Genomic DNA, 20,287 nt, shown 5'->3' with positions numbered 1-20,287 from the left:
CTCATCTTCCTCATCCTCCTCATCTTCCTCATCCTCCTCATCCTCTTCATCTTCCTCATCTTCCTCATCTCCCTCCTCTTCCTCATCTTCCTCATCCTCCTCCTCTTCCTCATCTTCCTCATCTTCCTCATCCTCCTCATCTTCCTCATCTTCCTCATCCTCCTCCTCTTCCTCATCCTCCTCCTCTTCCTCATCTTCCTCATCTTCCTCATCCTCCTCATCTTCCTCATCTTCCTCATCCTCCTCCTCTTCCTCATCCTCCTCCTCTTCCTCCTCTTCCTCATCCTCCTCCTCTTCCTCATCTTCCTCATCTTCCTCATCCTCCTCATCTTCCTCATCTTCCTCATCCTCCTCCTCTTCCTCATCCTCCTCCTCTTCCTCATCTTCCTCATCTTCCTCATCTTCCTCATCTTCCTCATCCTCCTCATCTTCCTCATCTTCCTCATCTTCCTCCTCTTCCTCCTCATCCTCCTCCTCTTCCTGATCCTCCTTATCTTCCTCATCTTCGTCATCCTCCTCCTCTTCCTCCTCTTCCTCATCCTCCTCCTCTTCCTGATCCTCCTTATCTTCCTCATCTTCGTCATCCTCCTCATCTTCCTCATCCTCTTCCTCTTCCTCCTCCTCTTCATCCTCTTCCTCCTCTTCCTCCTCTTCATCCTCTTCCTCCTCTTCCTCCTCTTCCTCTTCCTCATCCTCCTCCTCTTCCTCCTCTTCCTCTTCCTCATCCTCCTCCTCTTCCTCCTCTTCCTCCTCCTCTTCATCCTCTTCCTCCTCTTCCTCCTCTTCCTCTTCCTCATCCTCCTCCTCTTCCTCCTCTTCCTCTTCCTCATCCTCCTCCTCTTCCTCCTCTTCCTCCTCCTCTTCATCATCCTCCTCCTCTTCCTCCTCTCCTTGAGCCAGTTTAAAGACTGCTGATTGGGCTGCACTGAGGCCGCTCTGTGAGGACCGTGTGGTTATTACATGCTTGCCTGACCAGGACCCGTGTGAGTCAGGACTGAAACTGCAAACTGAATGTGTTCCCTGCTCAGGGCCTTGTAAAGTCACGTCTCAGAGGTTCCGACACAGCGACACGTTGGACCAGCAGAACGTGTGTTTGGCATTTAAGCGTTTTGAAATGTCACATGATGGAGCGAGGATCCCCGGAGGCCGGCTTTGTTACTGCTCCGGTGTGGTGTTTGTATTTAGATTAACCTCTCTGTGCTGCCTCACTGGGACTAAACCATCTGTGTGTGTGTGTGTGTGTGTGTGTGTGTGTGTGTGTGTGTGTGTGTGTGTGTGTGTGTGTGTGTGTGTGTGTGTGTGACTGTGTGTGTGTGTTGTAAATGTGCGTTCAGCCGGTGGGTGGGAAAGGTTAGCGATATGCAGCAGTGTTTCACACGTTGTGTTCTGTCTCTCACTTTAGAAGCGGTGCTTGATATTCCTCAGGAGTCTTTAGTCTAACATCTGTAAATCTAACTCTTCCTCTGCTGTGTGTAAGAGGAGACACCTTGTTTTTAAACACTCAATCATTTTAACCCTCAGACACTCTGACTTTGAGTTTCTGTGAGAAAACAAAGGAATCACTTCTGGGGCTGAGACATGAGGTCCAGGCAGAAAGCTGCAGTTCCTCCAGTCACCACACGGGGTTGACTTCAGAAGTGAGTTAACCCTCATTAAACCCCATTATTAAAACGGCCGACCTCACAGCAGAATGAAACATGTTGAACCTGGTAGACAAAAGGCTTTGGTCCCTGCAGCTCTTTTAACAAAATGCATCCACTGATATCGGCTTTTAAGCGGCTGATGGAGATGTGTGATGCTGACATCATGTTGTTGTTGTCGTTGTTTTCTTCCGATAAAATTCAACAATTCAATAATAACAGTGCTGTCAATAAGGAAGGAAAAAAGCTGTTATCTTTTTGAAAAGACAGAGTAACATCAGCCTCGTGAGCACAGACATCTATACCGACTATTTCAAAAAGCAATAACATCCATGAAGTCTGTGCTTCACTTTATTTTACTGAACAGAAGTCTGGTTGTATTTTTGAAATGTTAGCGTTAAACTTAAGACCAGGAACGTGGATCACATCACTCCAGGTCTGAGGTCTTCACACCTGCTGCTCGTCCATCAGGGAGTAGATCTGAAGACAGTCCTGACCTAGTGGTTTATAAACACGTCACGGTTCACTACGAACCATCCAGACTGTTCAGGTTGTCTGAGTCAGGTATCCGTCCTCCCCTTAGGTTTAAATCTGGAACAAAGTCCATGAAACTGCAGGTCTGTTATTCCAAAGTGTCTTTATTGTTTTTTTATGCACAGACAGACAAACAATAGGTTTTGTGACATGTAGTAGTTAGAACAGAGTTCTGTGGATGATGTTATAAAACACAATAACACAAACACCCTGAAGATCCCACCCTAACCCTATAACACTGATCACTTCACACACATCTCACATCCACACCCACATTAACAACAAAAGGTAAACAGACAGAACAATTGAGAGCAAGATCACAGCAAGTTGATTATTACTTGAAAAGAGGCTAGTATAATGTGGAAGTCACTCCAATCTTCAGAGGCAGAGGTAGAGTGCAAAGACATACAAGTGACTAAACTGCAGGTCTGCTGAAAGTCTAAGTTCAGCGTGTGAGGCTGAAGACTCACCTGTGAACAGCTTCCTTTCATGAAATCATCCTAACTCTTTCACCTGTGCTGAGTTAAACCTGTAACCTTTACTCTGATGTTCAGTGACCGCCTGACTCTGTCTTTGTGTTTGTGTTGCTCCTTGTCTTTACGTTTTTAAAGTGACACTGACGTGTTGTGGCTCAGAGTAGCCTCTGAGCTGGTTCAGAGTTGGTCTTAGTTTGTCTTGTTAGATTTGCTGTCCCCCTTGAACAGGAGTCAGGATAGCTGTTGGCTTTCCTCCGGACACAGACGGCATGACAGCCGGCTGAGATGATGCAAAGATTGTTTGTTTTAAAGTTCATGCTGTTTGTCTGTGCTAACTCTCCATCAGCCCTGATTGGTTTGACTGTTTAGTAAAGTGTATTCACACAGTCTCACTTACTCTCTGATATTCTGAGAGCTGCTCTCTTGTGTTCTGTGGTGAAGTGATGGTTAACCCAGGATCTAGCCTCAGACACAGACGGTCTATAACCTGGTATCTGCTAACCCTTCACTCCTCTCCGGCCTCTCGTCCAGATACTGTCCCTGTGTTCTCCAGAAATCCAACATGACAACTTTCAGAAAGCTGAACTCAAGGCTTCAAAGAAGCCAGCAGCTGACGTCATGGAGGGTTCATCATGAATGATTCAGGCGATGGGGACGACATTGCATTTGTTACGAAACTGTGTCTGCTTCTCTTACACAAGCATCATGGTGACTCGTCTCTTTACCTCTGCTGCTGACGTCTCCGTCCCCCTCTCCTCTCTTTAGATCTCTCGGGCCGCTCGCTGAAATCACAGACTCAGAGAAAATGTCACATTTCAAAATGGAGAACAGAGGGACCTTCAGTCACAGGAGACGCACTGGGGGTCGCTTTAGATTCTGTGCAGTCCAAAAGCTCAGCACAAAAACTGAGTCCTGAGTGAGGAGCTAAATCACACCCCAGCTGCAGGCGGTCTGTTAGACTGTGGATTAATTCATCCAGTCACTCTGTCACATCATGTCTGACTTACAGCTGACCATTAAGTCAGGTTGGACTACATTTAACATTTAACCCTGTGTTAAACTTTAGTCTGTACAAACTCAGACTCATATCAGTCAGATCAGATTGGACTGCTGGATGTGAATCCTTTAACCACATGGAGGGTTTTTAATCAGCTGTCAGAGTCTGAGGCATCAGAGCTCTCAGCTCTGGGCCCTAACATCAGAACACTGCAGAGTCCTTTATCTGTAACCTGTTCCTCAGTGTGTTTAATGGTTACCTGGTCAGTTTGTTTCAGACATGAGGAGACCTTTAAGGATAATTAATCCTCCAGCATAGAGCAGGTCTGGTAGAAATGGAATAAACTATTCATAAGTATCTTTAGATGAGTGTTTAATCACCTGAATATGAAAGTCATGTTATATGACGAAGAGGAAGATCGTGGTTGTTGTATTGATAGATGTTTTTAATCTTAGAAACCTGACAAACAGAGGATCATACTTCTCATGAATCACTGGAGCTTCTGTCCTCAGAGGTCACTGCTGCTTCACAGACAGGAGGGGCGAGCGAGGGAGCGTCTTTATCTCCAATCTGACCTCTAAGATATCTCTACACATTCCCTTTATACACACGGCAACTTTACATGATAACATCTCCATCATACTGCATCATTCATCACTCAACCATGCAACTGCTTAAAGAACCATCCCACCATCTCTGAACCTCCTCCCTGCTCTTCCTCTGACCTGGTCCTTCCTGGTATTGAGTGCCAGAATGTGTGTGTGTGTGTGTGTGTGTGTGTGTGTGTGTGTGTGTGTGTGTGTGTGTGTGTGTGTGTGTGTGTGTGTGTGTGTGTGTGTGTGTGTCTCAGCTAACCTGCTGAGAGGCGCAGGCTTCATAAATCCCCCACCTTATTTAACTGCTGCTGTACAGGATGGCCGTACACTCCTCTCTGCTCGCTCTCAGCGGGTCATAAATCAGCCCGGCTCACTAAGGCATGTCTCTGTATTAACTCAGATTTAAACCATCGAGGCCGAGGGATACCAAGCTCATTTCAGAGGACACAGCAGATCTGCTGGGCTTCCTCCTCCTCCTCCTCCTCCTCCTCCTCCTCCTCAGACTGATTAGCATTTCACTGATTCTGCTCTTTGCACAGAAAAGACAGGACACGTATAAACTCTGTGCCTCTGACCTGCCTCCTATCAGGCTTCACTTCCACAGCCGTTTTACTTCCTCTTCTGGAGTTAATATTTCCGTCATGATCAGTTTCTCTGGTGCTGATGTTAATGCTGACTCGCAGCCACCAGAGTTAAAACTCCCCATAAGCAGAAAAAGTCCTTCTTTATGAACTCTTGGAGGATGGTAACCTCTGACGCAGTGGGAAAGTGAAGCCCTGCATTGATACGGTGTTCCTGAACCAACAGACTCTCCCTCTGCAGTTTGTGGTCAGGCATATTAATCTGTATCAGTGTTAATAGGAGAACAGCGAGCTGGCCAGCGGCGTGATTTGGCAGCGCCCGGTCTGTCTCTGTTTGAAACACGGTCCCTTTGAGTAAAATATCTTTCCTTTAAGCTGACGACGTACTGAAACACGTCTGAAAGAAAGAGAGAGAGTCATTAGATACAGATCTACAGAGCATCAATCCTTCCAACCAGAGCAGGACACATCACAGAGACATACATGACATTACAGTGTAACCTTGAATCAGGGAGATGCTTGGTCATTATGATTGGATTATAAGATGGAAACATTGACAGAGCCACTTTGTCATCCCTGGAGTTTAAGATCACATGATGCATGTCGGTGGGTGTCATGGCTTCAACATATTACATATCAGCTCTCAGGACAAATTACAGAACAGTGGAGCGGGCTCATCTCATTATGTTTCAGAAGGGCAGGGTTTTATAAAACAGAGACATGCCAAGAGGCTGGAAATCATGATTACATATACTGAGACTTTCAGGGCAGAGAATTCAAGCAGACGTGGAGGTGCAGTTCTCATAGTGGCCACTTGGGGCTGGCTCCAAAAGCCTCATATACAGTAAGTCTGATATTAAAGAAGCCAACATTACAGCAGAGTCAAACATGCAGACAGCCTGGGAGTACGAACCCTTTCATCTGATAACTTAATCACAATCTTAGAGATGTTCTGATGATTGAACTGAAGAGGGATTTGTATGGATGAATTTACAGCATGGGGGCATTGACACCTACTGAGGGAATATTTCAGATCACATGATTTTAACATCATCTTTATAACTATTCATTAATCAGGCATGACACACTGCAGTTCCTTGAGTGGCCACTAGAAGCAAGCTCCAAAAAGGAGTCCATCCCCATCCCTGACAGTTTTCTTTATTTGATTTATTTATGTGTTTTTTTTAAAGCTGAATTTAAAGCAGCTTAACTCATTATGTAAAACATATTTTGGATACATGCAGCATTATTTTATGGATAGATAAAACCTGCAGTCCCTTGATCGGCCACTTGAGGCTTCCTCCCAAAGTGAATCAATCCCAGTTAATCTCATTCTAGAATAACTGACTCTAAAGGTGTATCAAACACATTTAAACCCTGGAACAGAAAACTGTTTTGGTCAATAGTATACTTCAATGTTTATATTTTATATTATGATGTTACTTTTAATGCAGTTTCTCCTAGTGCACCAAAAACTGCAGTTCCTTGAGTGGCCACTTGAGGCTCACTCCACATTTGGAGTCGATCTCCATCAGGTCCTGATGATTAAACTGATGTTAGCTTTGTATGACTTCATCATCATCAGAGGAAGCATTTAGTTTTACAGCTAGAACTTCTACTAGATGATGTGTTTATGATATAAATTCATTTATGATTTTTGAATGATTAAAGGATAAATTTAGCAGCTGAACAGATCTGCACTTGAGCCTGTTTAAAACTGGAACCAACTCTCCCTTCAGTCATGACTGAGACCTGGAGGGATAAAAGAGAACAACACTCCTGAGTCTTTGATTTCACTCTGATCGTGTTTTCATTTCAGTAACTCATGTAAGCTTCTCTGTGCAGATCAGCTGATCTGGAGCTTATTTAATGAGCAAGTGGTTCTCACCAGAGTTTAAATAATTCAGAAAACACTTCTACATCTCTAACAGTCATTTTGCATGCATTCTGATTTTCATCATGAAAGATTTATCACCCTGGAAGAAACACCAGGATCACTCACGGCTGGGCGTGCTGCTCGTGTTTAAATTACCCGGCCTCCTCTGAGCCGTCACAGCCCGAGAGTGTCAGACTCCTCGTAGTGGGAACGTTCAGTTAATGGAGTTTAAAACATGTAATTGTGAGCAGCAGAGCATTGCTTCTTCATTTCTCTGGAGCGATGTGATCCGTGTATGATCCCAGATCATTATTGCAGCTGTCAGTGACTCGGCAGCGCCTGACAGGAATCAAGTTCTCACACAGCCTTAAATTTCAGGGCCTCCTGCGTTCACATTCAATCAAGTGAAAACGATGAAGTCTTAAGTCTGCTGAATGTGAGGTTAGTTCACCTCCTGGTATCTGATCCTTCTGTTTCCATGCCATCAAAGACGGCAAAGCATAAATACTTTACTAAAGAAGAACTTCAAAGACGTGTGATAAACTGGAAGCACTGTAACTGAAACATAAGAAGGGTCCCTCTTTAGGATGCTTCTAACACCTCTCTGTGTTTGAGCTAACTGAACCTCAGGTCAGATTATTACACTGAACTCAGACTTCATATAAACACACCTCTCTGTTTGAGCTAACTGAACCTCAGGTCAGATTATTACACTGAACTCAGACTTCATATAAACACACCTCTCTGTGTTTGAGCTAACTGAACCTCAGGTCAGATCATTACACTGAACTCAGACTTCATATAAACACACCTCTCTGTGTTTGAGCTAACTGAACCTCAGGTCAGATTATCACACTGAACTCAGACTTCATATAAACACACCTCTCTGTGTTTGAGCTAACTGAACCTCTGGTCAGATTATTACACTGAACTCAGACTTTATATAAACACACCTCTCTGTGTTTGAGCTAACTGAACCTCAGGTCAGATTATTACACTGAATTTAGACTTCAAATAAACGTCTCTGTGCTCTGAGTCTGCTGTGAAGCTAATTCAGTGTTGTCTGCAACCATAGTAATGCAACCATACCCTATTATTACCGGCTGTGTAAGATACTTGATGCTGATTGGTCAAAATCCCTTGACGATGGTTATTAACTTTCCCTAACATGAGCATCAGGCAGGATACAGACGTCTCCCTCTTGGATCCTGTCCATCAATATGATGAAGGAGCAGGAGAGAGAAACTTCAGGTTAGTGATCTCTACAGAGAAAGTTAAACCCTGAGCGGTGGTGATGATAGCAGCAGGGTTTGTTTCTTTTTAAAGGTGTGTGAACCGCAGAGCTCAGAGAAGAAGGAGAGCTGAATGAGGACAGGTTCATGTTCAATCCACCAGGTAGAGAAGAATCCATCACCATGGAACCATCACTGAGTGGGACTATTTTTAAAAACTGTAAACATGAATCATTAAATCACTTAAATAATATTTAATCAGGTTTTTAAACAATGTGTTTGTATTAGTAATAAGCAGGTAATGTATGGTTAGCAGGTAGTGATGTGAAATAGAATCCCCTTACTTATCTGCTATCACAGCTCTGATAATATCTTTGCTTTAGTTGCAGCATGATTGAGTCTCATTGAAGGGAGATGCAATGATTCCCTCCCTAAAGGTTTAGGTCGATGTCTTGAAGGAGGTGTGCATGAAGGAAAATGAAGATGTGTGTTCAGGTCTTGAGTGACCCAGCACTTGGTATTTTGGTCATTATTGTGGTGATGTTAATTGTTGATGATGATAATGAAGGTCTTAAATGGTTTGGTTGCTTCATTGTAGATGTTCCTTATTTACTTTGTGCATTGCCTTTACACTGCTTGGCAGTACCTGCACCCAAATGGACTTGAAGCACTTTGTTACTCTGATCTTGTTTCCTCTTGTCTAGATCTTTGCTTGTGTTGTTCTTGTTCTCATATGTACGTTGCTTTGGATAAAAGCGTCTGCTGAATGACATTGTAAGATTGTAAGATAATCAATAATTCCTCTGAGATGCATTCAAAGTAAGGAGTGGGTTTTAGAGCTGACGTGTGAGCAGATGTTTGTGGTTAAAAGCTCATGAGTGAAAACGTTCTGCATGTGATGGTGTAGAATCTGTAGCGTCTGTGGACAACATACAGCTCAGTATATTTAATATATGGTAATGTTACCATGATCACTGAGTCCATATTAATACGCTGCACATGGAGGCTTGTCACAGCGATCTCAGGAGGATAGTGTTTCAAAAGCAGCACCTGGACAGGTGTGTTGACTTTAGAGGATAATACAGGAGGGCTTCATGTAAGCTTTTATTCAAACAGACTGAGCATACAGTAAAGATAATAGGAAACACAAGGACGTACCCTTTACATCAATCAGGGAGAGGCCATCAGTCTGATGAGAGGACGACTGCAGTCACATGAAAGGACAGAACCACTGTTTGCAGATTGACAAGGAAGCCGTATGAATATTTATTTTCTCTTATCAGTGAAAAAGATGCTTCCCTATCTGTAGGACAGACAGCTCTGATAGCCGTGCATGCTGCAGCCTTTCAGATTCTTTTAAAATCTGCAAAGATCAAAAACAGACTGACAACATGGTTGGCGTGGATCCAAAGATAATGCAGCATATTATTTAGACAATAAATCCATACACATAACAGTAGCAGCATCAATCCTCCAGGCTCTCTTTGCTGCTGAATTAAATCCTGAGACTTTAAAACAGTGGATTCATAAACACACGAGCCAAATGAATCACGAGCTGTGAAAGAGGAGACGCATTTCTTCTGCAGGTCTGTGTCGCTCGTATCGTGTTACTTTTCACAGCGTGTGCTCGTCTGAGCTGTAATTTATATCAGCATTGACTCAGAATACATCAGTCAATTATTTGTAATTATTGCACAGCCATGTGTATCTCCAAACACTCATTATCAGCGCCCTGACATGCAGAGCAGACAGTATTTAGGTGTAGCTGTGTGTGGGTAGTCAGGGTGAAATTTAGAGCAGCGTTGTTTTGCTTCAGCTCTCAGTAGAATCAGTGTGTATGAAAGCTTTGAAGGGTTATAATCATATATGTTTATCTTGTTTGATTTGAAGCTTTTGGAGATGTAGATGCACACATTAGATGGATGTTGTGAGTCTCATGAAGCAGTGAGTGTAAACAAACGTTCATAAAGCTTCAGACATGTCAGACATGTGTTCTCCTGTGTGCTTGTGTTGCTGGTCGAACTGGTCGGATGTCAGATCACGGTTTGGATGACGTTTCCACACGTCAGCACTGAACAACGACACATGGGACTTTGATTTTCAGTCCCTGCAGATATTGGTCAGTTCCACCTTTAATGTAACGTGTCACATGTTCACGCCGTGCTCTTGGTGTGTGTGGTGCAGAGCGTGAATGCTCCTGTTATTACCCAGTGATCCTTGCAGCTCCTCAGCAGATGGTGTGGTGATTGTGTCTCGGGTCTGGCCACGTTTCTGCTTCCTCAGCCCTCTGTCCTCTCTGCAGACCCCCGCCACGCCTCCCAGTGACTAATTATTTCCTGTTCTCTGCAGAAACACAGTCATCAGAGGGATGTGGCGTTCTCTGTCGCAGCTTCTATCAGGTCAATTTAGGACTCTTCCCACCGCTGGGACTCAGTGGGTTCCACTCGGAGCTTGTTTTTTAAGCTCATTAATTGCGGACAGAAGGTGCAGAAAGAGGCAGAGGTTTCAGCTTCGGTCTGCAGTAGCACAGTAAATCTTTGGGTCTATTACAGGTCCTCTGGGAGCTGAGTGCCCTCAGTGACGCTCAGTGACTCTCAGAGACTCTCAGAGACGCTCAGAGACGCTCAGAGACGCTCAGAGACGCTCAGAGACGCTCAGAGACCTTCAGATTCAAGAAGAGAGACGAGTGAATGGAAAGCACGTGTCCGTCATTCAGACACAGGAACATGACTGAGTGCCCACAGCCACCTTTTGTGACCCTAGTCTCATGTGGCTGTACATCAGGAGCTGCTTCTTACTGTGACTACATGAAGTGTTAATCCATTCATTCTGACTGTGATTGTATTTCCTGGATTATCAGGGTCCTAAAAACAGACTCTTCTAATGAGAGGATGAAACATGTCGGTCTCTGTCTGAGTGTTCTGAGGAGAAAGAATCAGTCTTTACTGGATGACTTCTTCTCGTTTATCTGTTGTTGTTTTATTACCTCAGATATATTTATCTGTGATTTCCCATCATGAGTTGAAATATCCTATCTCCTGTGTCTCCTCGTTATGAATCCAGAGTTTCCTCAGTTCCTGTTTTTATGGAGTCCATTATGTGCATGGATTGTGAGATGGAAGGAGGGGTTGATCTTGTTTTTCTGATCATGTAATCACTTTATGTTTTATTTTAAGAGGTACACAGATACATCCACTGATTGACTAATCAGATCACATTTCCCAAGCACCAAAGTGAACTCATTTTAAACTCCTCCACACTAAATATTAAACAGATTATTAATCTTTGTTCTTACAGATCTTTCCTCTTAGACATAATGTGCATAAACATCAATTCTATAAAGAGCTCATCCAACCATGTGATGCCTTTAACCTGTGACTGTTTATTTCTAACATGTATAAATGAATCAAACCACCAACAACAGAGTGAGCAGAAGAAACAATAGAATCTGTTATTAATCAATAACTAATGATCCAGTCAGCTTCCCCTTTATGTTCCTACATTTAAAATCATATCATGGTTCAATGAGTGTCCACTAATCAAAGACCTAACCCTTGTTCTTCATCGACCTAGCTCTCCTGCATTGTTTAAAGCTATAAGAACACATCAGCCGGTCTCAGTGGAGCTCTGATGGGAAACAGCCAAGGTTTATTCTGAGTCACTGAACGTCCTGCCGCCCTGAATACTCACCACTGCACCAAATGTGCTCCTGAAGATAGAACAGACTGTTTGAGGTTTTTATGTAATTTTTAAATCATTTTTTAACATTTTCTTTCATCGATGCATCAGAAATAAACAAAAACACGACATGTAGTCAGCCTGAATTTACTGAAACAGCTGCTCATGTACTCAACCAGCAGAGCTGGTGTGTGTACGAACCTTTACATGTCATCCTCTTTTAGCTCTGTGTTTGGTCTCCACCACCAATCTCTGAGGTATTTGTGTTTAGCCTCTAAAGTCTGCTCATCGTCCACCTGCTAGTTTCTGAGTGTTGTTCCAACACCTTCCCTCTCTGAGTGTGTGTGTATGACAGCAGAAGCACCTCTCTGGTTTGGCACGCGCACTGCTTCACAGTCAAGTTAGCAACCATGAATAAGCAACGTTTAGTCACATTTTCAAAGTAACACCGGCCAACAGATGATTCACAGTTAGGAGTTCCAGAAGTCCATCCATTACTCACACACGGTTAGAAAATGTTGTTTTGTAACATTTAGGAGCGACAGCTGAGGATACACAGAGGATGAGGATTTAAATACACATGGAGCTTTAAGGACTTTACATTATCACAAGAAATCAAGATGTATTTCAGATTCACTCTGAAATCAATCTCTGGAGTCCCTCTGCTCGATTTCATCTGGTGGCTCTGCAGCGTCACTTACAGGAATAATACACAATATTAACAGCTAACAATAAAACATAAGGGTGTACAATAATACGATTAAACAGAGGCAGCAGGAGGCAAGAAGGATGAGTCAGGGTGAATAATTAAATAAAGAAATGAGTGGCAGCAGAGAGTGAGAAACGCAAACTCAGATCTTTAAGCAGATCATTGAACACAATGCAGTTTGTCCTGTCAGTGTGTGTGTGTGTGTGTGTGTGTGTGTGTGTGCCTGTGTGTGTGTGTGTGTGTGTGTGTGTGTGTGTGTGTGTGTGTTGGTAGAAGTCTTTATTGTTCTGGATCTCTGATCTGATGTCAAAGGGAGGACTTTGGCTTGGGCGTCTCTCCTCCTCCTCTGATTTTGTCGTCTCCTTCTTTTAATTTTCTTCTTCTTCTGTGTTTGTTGGTTTTCCATTTCTGCCTCCAGTCTGACTGGAGAGTAGAAAGAGAAAAGAAACTCTAGCTTCTTCCTCCTGTACATAAATAGCTCTTCTGAAGTTTGCAGCCTGGATTCCACCCTCACTAAATCCAGTTTTTACCACCCAAGAATAAACATGTCAAGAGTCCGGCCTTCCCTCTCAGACCCCATGGCAGAAACCCTGATACATGCCTTTATCACCTGGACTTTACTGCAACGTAGTCTTGCCTGAGGTACCCATCAAAATGCTGGACAGGCTCCAGCATGTGCAGAACTCCAGTGCCAGGGTTCTGACTCGCACCAAGCCCTGGCAGCACATCACTCCTCCCCTCATCCATCTTCACTGGCTCTCTGTCAAGTTCTGCAGAGACTACGAAATCCTCCTCATCACCTATAAATCTCTCCATGATCTCACCTCTTAAGTACTGGACTGACCTTCTGTAACCCCCACACTCAGACACACACACACACACACACACACACACACACACACACACACACACACACACACACACACACACACACACACACACACACACACACACACACACACACACACACACACACACACTGCCATCTGCAGACAGACACAGATACATGCAATGCCACATCTCTGGACATTTTCAGTAAATGGGTTAAATCCACTGAATTTAAATCATCTGAACTTCTTCTGAAGGATTTTGTCCTAAAATGTAATATTAGTGTTTCGTTATACAATAATATTCAAACAGCCTCACAGGAATACTTTCCTCTTCATTTCCCGTGAGGTCTGAAAAAGACTAGTCATGGTGTTTTGATGAAACCCCAGCCTTCTGAGTGAAGGACCAGTATCTTCTTCACCCATCCATTGTCCCTGAGCTCCACCCAAAGTGGACATTCACATCCTTTGCACCATGCCACCTGACTTCAGCTCCTGCATTGTGTGTTAAACACTGGGCTGCTGGCCCAGAATCTGCTGCTTGGTGCTCTCCATGAGATGTGAAGTACATTTGAAAAGGCAATGAAAGTTCACTGTCTTAAACTTTGCATCCTGCCCAGTCCAGACCCGTTCAGCTTAGATCCTCTCAATGAATCTCCTTTAGCCAGGGGGGCTTCAGCAACGTGAGCTATACGCAGAGCACAGACTGTATAAAACATGGACGTAGTCTCTCTGATGTTCCTGAAGCCCTGATTTGAAGCCGATCGTTGGCAGATGCCATATTTGAAATCCTGAACTCAACCTAACTTCGTCCAAGCTAGTGTGAGGTAAAGAGGCGGGGCTTAGCCTTTTCATTAACACCTACAGGGTGCCCGCCTGTCAATCAAGTCAGGCATGCTCATAAGTTTAATATCTTCAAGAATAACAAGTTATAAAACAATTCAACTCGCACAGTGTGTGCTGATAAAGAAATGAGCTCTTCAGACCTGAACCATGTTTTTTGAACCAGGCTGTAAACATGTGTATTTACAGATCGTCTCTTTGAATGGGTGTGTATGTGGTTTCCTGTGTTTCTGCAGCCAGCCTCTAGTGGACGCTCCATGAACTGCAGCTTTTAACACTTCTGCATCGGATTCATATTTAAAGACCGGAGGGTGCCGCTTGATGCAGAGGCGATTTGGCAGAACCAATCAGAGCACAGCAGTGAGAGGTTGAGGGTTGTAGATTTGGAGCAGATTTCCTTCACTGGCTGTCGCTGAGACTCTTTGCTGATACAGATTGGATGAGTGATTACTGCTGAGAGCCGAGCGGTGCTTGAAGTGTAATATATGAAATGAGTCCATCAGTGTTTCTATTAGCTCAGTTATGTGTGTTATTTATTTGCATCCTGATTTACTCCTCCTCTTAATGAGCTGTTGTACGTTTGGTTTGGTTTATAATGAGACCTTTTAATCTGGATGTGGTGTGATCACAGCAGAGAGGATGAACTGGACCCTCACACTGAAATCACTAACATCTATTTCTGTCTGTGTTTCATTTCCCAGCAGTCTGATAACTGTTAGAGCTTCCTCTTCTTCATCATCATCTTCTCTTTATTCTATCAAAGAGTAATGGATACTAATGGCACCATTTCTCTCACGGTCCCTCTGGTTAAACCCCCAGAGTGTAATTACATGTGAGAGAAGCAGCTATTGAAGCATGATGTTATTTTCCATGTTGTTGTTTAATGGAATAAATAAATATGATTCAGTGGGATTAAACACACATGTAACGTCCTGCGTTATCAGCCTCCCCTGATTAGAGACGATGGCTGGATTTGAAGCCGCCTGTTATACGGGTATCTGTATGCAGTATATGAACAAGAGCAGATCTGCAGTATGCCAAAACTCCCCTGATGTCTTACTGAATCAGGAACATGTCTCAGTCTGCGTCAGACCGGTCTCCCTTGTGTACTATTTCCCACAATGCACAGCTCTAACCTTCCACTCTTTCTTTTTGTGTTAATGGCGGTTGGCACACAGTGTTTAGGAGCAAGTTTCCCCATCACACCCTCTGCTCTGTCATCGCCCTCGCTGCCCTGCACTCATTATTTCAGCCCCACCATCTCCCCAGCATCCACCCACAGGCTCGGCTGCAGGGGTTCAGATATCATCTCATCACTCCTCAACTTTCTGTAAAATACATCTGCAAGAGATGATGAGGTCAGGGCCTAGACACCAAAATACTCTCCATGTTCCACTGCTGGAGTAAACTTTTCACTCAGTTTTTAAATTCTGACTCTATACCCCAAGGCGGGAAAGCAGAGCTGCTGAAAAACTGTATGCATGAGGTTAGGGGAACATGGAGTTCAAGGTTTAAACATTTACACATTTACACACAGCTGAACACGAGATGAGATCCTGGTTCTGGAGTTGTTGGGCCCATGATCCTTCGTATTTCTTTCCATCACAGACTGAGGCTGCAGAGAATCCTGCTGCTGTTTTTAAATGCTGCCCATCAGTCAGACTCTGACCTTGAAAAGCTCAGGTGGAGATATCGACCAAACACTTTACTCTGCATGGTCATTTCTAAAACGGCATGCAACAACTTTTATAGCAGAAAACCTGAACTCATGACTGATGCTTCTCCCGGGCGTGTCTTCACACCGATCAAAGAAGAAGAAGTGATCGGGCGGATCAAAGCGGGTTCCTGTAGAAAAGCAATGATACAAAGATAAATCACCCTCCTCTCCTCTTGAGCCCCAAAGAGGGTTGAATCTTTGTAAATTCATCTTTGTCAACAATGACATGAAAAGGGATTTAACCTCTCAATCATTGTGCCAGTGGAAGCATACACATAAACAAAGCCAAGCAGTGTTTGCATCTTCAGTTTCAGCTTCTCCTTCTGCTCTCTATTGTTCTTCTGTTTCCTCTAACACGTCCTGACACCGTGGTCTGGAGTAATGGCTCTGAAACGCTGCACTGAATCGATGCCTGGTGCCTTTTCCTCTCCGAGGTAATTTACTGGGTAATGAGAGACGGTGCAGGAGCCCGTCTCTGCTCTGAAGATGTAATCTGTTTTCTTATTATTAAGTTGGGTTAAAAAGACCAGAGCTGCTAATTAATTACCAATGAAACACTGAGAGAGGGTTGAACGAGGAGGGCTTCATTTGGGTAATCGCTGCCCCTCATCTTCGCTGTGCTTCAGTGTCTGCTCCTGAACTTTGTCACTATCAATAGAACTCAAAGTCTGGAGTAATGTTTGAAACCCTCACAAGTCTGTGTGTGTGTGTGCGTGTGTGTGTGTGTGTGTGTGTGTGTGTGTGGATATGTGAGGCCTGCAGTCCCTCTCGTCTCTATAAAACAATCTGTATCAATCAGCGCTGATCTAAATGACCCGGCGTGTCAACAGCGAAGCCACAGGAGAGTGGTTTCCACGGCAGAGATAAGGTCAGAAAAGCCATTTTGGGTATCATAAAGGAAGCATTGTCCAGATATTGATGTCATTTATTACCCGACGAGTATGATTACCGCCGGGTCGGCTGAAAAAGGGAAAAAGCTTTTCTCTAATGTTCTGAGGAGACTGAGACGGAGGAGGGACATGATGGAAAAATCAATTAACCTTGGCCTGGAAGTGAACCGCCTGATCTTTCAGCACGATTTTATTTGTTGACAAATATACCATCTGCTGTTGTGTGGATAAGAGGGATGACAATGTGTGTGTGTGTGTGTGTGTGTGTGTGTGTGTGTGTGTGTGTGTGTGCTCACGTCTGATTCAGGAGAGTCTGAATGTAAGTGTGCAGAACGTTTACTGTGGCAGAACAAACAGAGGCATGTCACAGGTTTCTGACGGAGCAGACGTGTGCATGTTTCCTCTTTAAGAACACAAACAGTACTTCACTGTTTTCACATTTCAAAGGTTGAAGGATTAAATCAGAGTTTTATACTTAATGATATGATTAGTTATCTTATGAACCAGTGATTCCACAAGTGGATCCCAGGAGGAATCTCATCAGGAGATTCAGAAAGTACAAAGACAAACATAAAGTCCTCTCTCTGTTCATGACCTGACTCTGCTCGGTCCTCTAAAGCACGGCTGCAGAGTTAGAGGTGTCAACAACTTTATGGATCGCCATTAGGTGTCACATATATAACTGTGGTTCCTGGATGATGGATTGTTCTGGCTTTGGTGATTCCCTGATTCTTGTTGCACCACCAGGAGGTCATGTTCATGGTTTTGAGTAGTTCCTGGACTCAAAAAGAGATGTTCTGAGTTTCTCCTTCTGAAACAGGAACGTCTGTTTGATAATCCTGCTCCAGCATCATGAGGATAAAAACAACATGTCAAAATAAAATGATCTAAAGAAGAGAAGCTCCTCCTGCTCGATAACTTACTCTCACTGACAAACTTTAGCAGCAGAGCTCGAAGCAGACACTTCAGGACGAGGGATGAATATCCACTCAGCTTATTTCATGGAAACTGACACAGACACTAAAATCAGTGTGAAGAAATAACCAACCTCATCAGAGTCTGGTTTCAGAGTCTGTTTAAAACTCCTCTCAGAGATCACTGACATTAGAAAGGACTGTATAGATGTTGTCACTGGTCTTGTAGTGGTCTGGTTTGCTTCTGCAGGTCTTAAAAAGGCCTCCCCGTTTATTCAGTCTGTTTCATAACCAGTTCAGATCGACTCACAGGAGCTCTCAGAGTACATGACAGCTTGTTTGTCATCACTGAGCCTGATGATAGTAAAGCCTGACTTATCAAAAAGGAGGAGAACCAAAGCTTTGTTCCTGATTCTCTCCCCATCAAAGAGTTAAAGATCTGCTCTCAGTGTTTTCATGACTCCTCAGCGCTGACAGTGGAAGCCCTTTATAGAATCAATGGAAATGATTTGATCTTTGAGGAAACAAAACTCTCACACGCAGCGCCGCAGAGCCTCAGCTGCACCTGTGACACTCCTTCAGATTGTGAAGAGCTCCTTCAAGTTTCAGCTGAATCCATAAACATCCTCTCGTCTCCTCTTCCCCGTCCTCAGCTCGAACACTCGGAGTAATTGACTCTGAGATCCAAAGATAGCAGGAAGCCAAACCAGACAGCCAATAGAAAGAGATATTCACGGGCGTACCTGAGCTCACTGCTGGCATCTCTCCTGAGTTACTCCCATGACCTCGCATCCTTTCCAATCATGAGTAACTAGAGGGATTCAAGTTAACACACTGTGTACACAGAGTCTCTAGAGCCCAAACTTCATACCTTTAATGTGCCAAAACGCTGCTTTCAGGAGCGTCATCTCAAACTGTCCCCTGTCCTTCCTTGTCCTTTGTGAGTTCCTGCAGGAACTGGATTCTTAATAATGTCACTGAGACTCTGTTTGACCCCCAAAAGGTTGCAGAGGGTGCTTAGAACTCTGTAAGTATAGGGACTCTGGGTGTTGGGGCTTGCACGATGCAGCTCCTGGGACCTTCAGTCTGCAGGAGGTGAACTCTTAATACCTCCTTGTTTGTTTGTTGTGCAGCTCTTGTTCATAAGTGTGCAGCATGTTATACTTCATTCCCTCTCACCTTATGTGACGCCTCATTTGCATGAATATTTCTCCTCATTATCCCACAGTTCCTTTAAATCCTCCTCTCTGTCTGTTACAGAGAGATGAACGCTCGTGTTTCAGACGCAGTTTACAGTCTTATAATCCAGCCTCTTCTTTGCGTGTTCTCCACTCCATCTTCTCCTTTACATCGTGTTCTTACAAATGTTTTAAACTTCAACATAATTCAGAAACCTCTTTTGGATGTGAGGAGTTTTTCCTGTTCCTTCAATCACAAACTTCCTGAGAGGAATCTGAAGGGAGAAACCAGAGGGTGAAAATCTGCTCTTGCTGTCAGTTTGCAGATTAACCGCCTGTTATCTCTCCTCTGTCTCTGCAGGTTTCGGGATGACAACACCTGTGACAGTTGCAGGCAAGGTGTTCCTAATCTTTTATGGGCTTCTGGGCTGCGCTGCCACCATCCTCTTCTTCAACCTGTTCCTGGAGCGAATCATCACGCTGCTCGCCGTGGTGATGAAGGCTGTGAGAGAGCGGAGGATCATTAACAGCGGTTTACTTCCTCCAGGAATCCGCCATGACTTCTCAGCGTACTCCATCCCGGGCTGGAAGCCGTCTGTGTACCACGTGATGCTGATCCTCGGCCTGTCAGCCATCACCATCTCGTGCTGTGCGTCAGCGATGTACACGCCTGTGGAGAGCTGGGGATACTTAGACTCACTCTACTTCTGCTTCGTCACCTTCAGCACCATCGGCTTCGGAGACTTTGTGAGCAGTCAGAGCGCGGCTTATGAATATCAGAGCCTCTACAGGGTGGCTAACTTCCTCTTCATGCTGATGGGCGTCTGTTGCATCTACTCGCTCTTTAACGTCATCTCCATCGTCATCAAACAGGTGCTCAACTGGATGCTGGAGAAAATGAGCTGCTTGTTCTGCCAGCGTTGTAATAAGGCCAACCTCCTTCTGGGGAGACGGAACGCCATCCGCCCGGGTTCTAAGGGGCGCCAGGCTCGGTTTGGCGCGTCGCCGGACCCAGATGGACCTTGTGATAGTGACACTGAGGGACGCAGACTGTCAGGGGAGATGATCTCAATGAAAGACCTGGCAGCCTCCAACAAGGTGTCGCTGGCCATCATGCAGAAGCAGCTGTCAGAGTCGGCCAATGGATACCCCAGGACGGTCTGCGGCAGCTCACGCCATAACGGATTCTCTGGGGGGGTTGGCGCCCTCGGGATCATGAACAACAGGCTGGCAGAGACCAGTAACTCCAGGTAGACCCAGTGAGACGTCTGGAGCTCTTTATCTTCAAACTGTGTTAGAAACCCTGAGGAGGAGTTAAAACACACCAGGATGTTGGAATGGATGAAAGTGACTCTTCTTTTGCATGATATGTAAGATTTAGACTTCTGGAGTTACAGCCTGTGGTCTAGAGAACAGGTACAGTGGTGATGGTTGTAGCAATGATCTGATGATGGCATGAAGAGAGAACCAAGAGCCATGAGTTGATCTGGGAATAGGGCTGCCCCATAAACGCAGAGCAGACATTGGTCCATTAAAGCGTCCCGGGCGTTTCTGTTGGTCAGGAAAACCTCAACATACATCCAGGATCTGCTTCAGTCT

The 20,287-nt window shown here is 44.4% G+C and overlaps 1 protein-coding gene across 1 annotated transcript in view; it reads left to right on the top strand.

Moving 5' to 3' along the window:
- The window catches only part of kcnk12 (potassium channel, subfamily K, member 12), a 35,731-nt gene extending 15,789 nt beyond the window's left edge, over window positions 1-19,942 (top strand). Inside the window, exon 2 of the mRNA XM_034682414.1 lies at window positions 19,050-19,942. Coding sequence (XP_034538305.1) covers window positions 19,050-19,942 — 893 coding nt within the window. The remainder of the gene's footprint in view (window positions 1-19,049) is intronic.
- Window positions 19,943-20,287: the final 345 nt, after the last annotated feature.

Source organism: Notolabrus celidotus, chromosome 4 (assembly GCF_009762535.1).
Source record: "Notolabrus celidotus isolate fNotCel1 chromosome 4, fNotCel1.pri, whole genome shotgun sequence".
NCBI classification, from domain to species: domain Eukaryota; kingdom Metazoa; phylum Chordata; class Actinopteri; order Labriformes; family Labridae; genus Notolabrus; species Notolabrus celidotus.
Note: the sequence above shows the minus strand (reverse complement) of the source record. Positions and strands in the feature narration are given on the sequence as shown.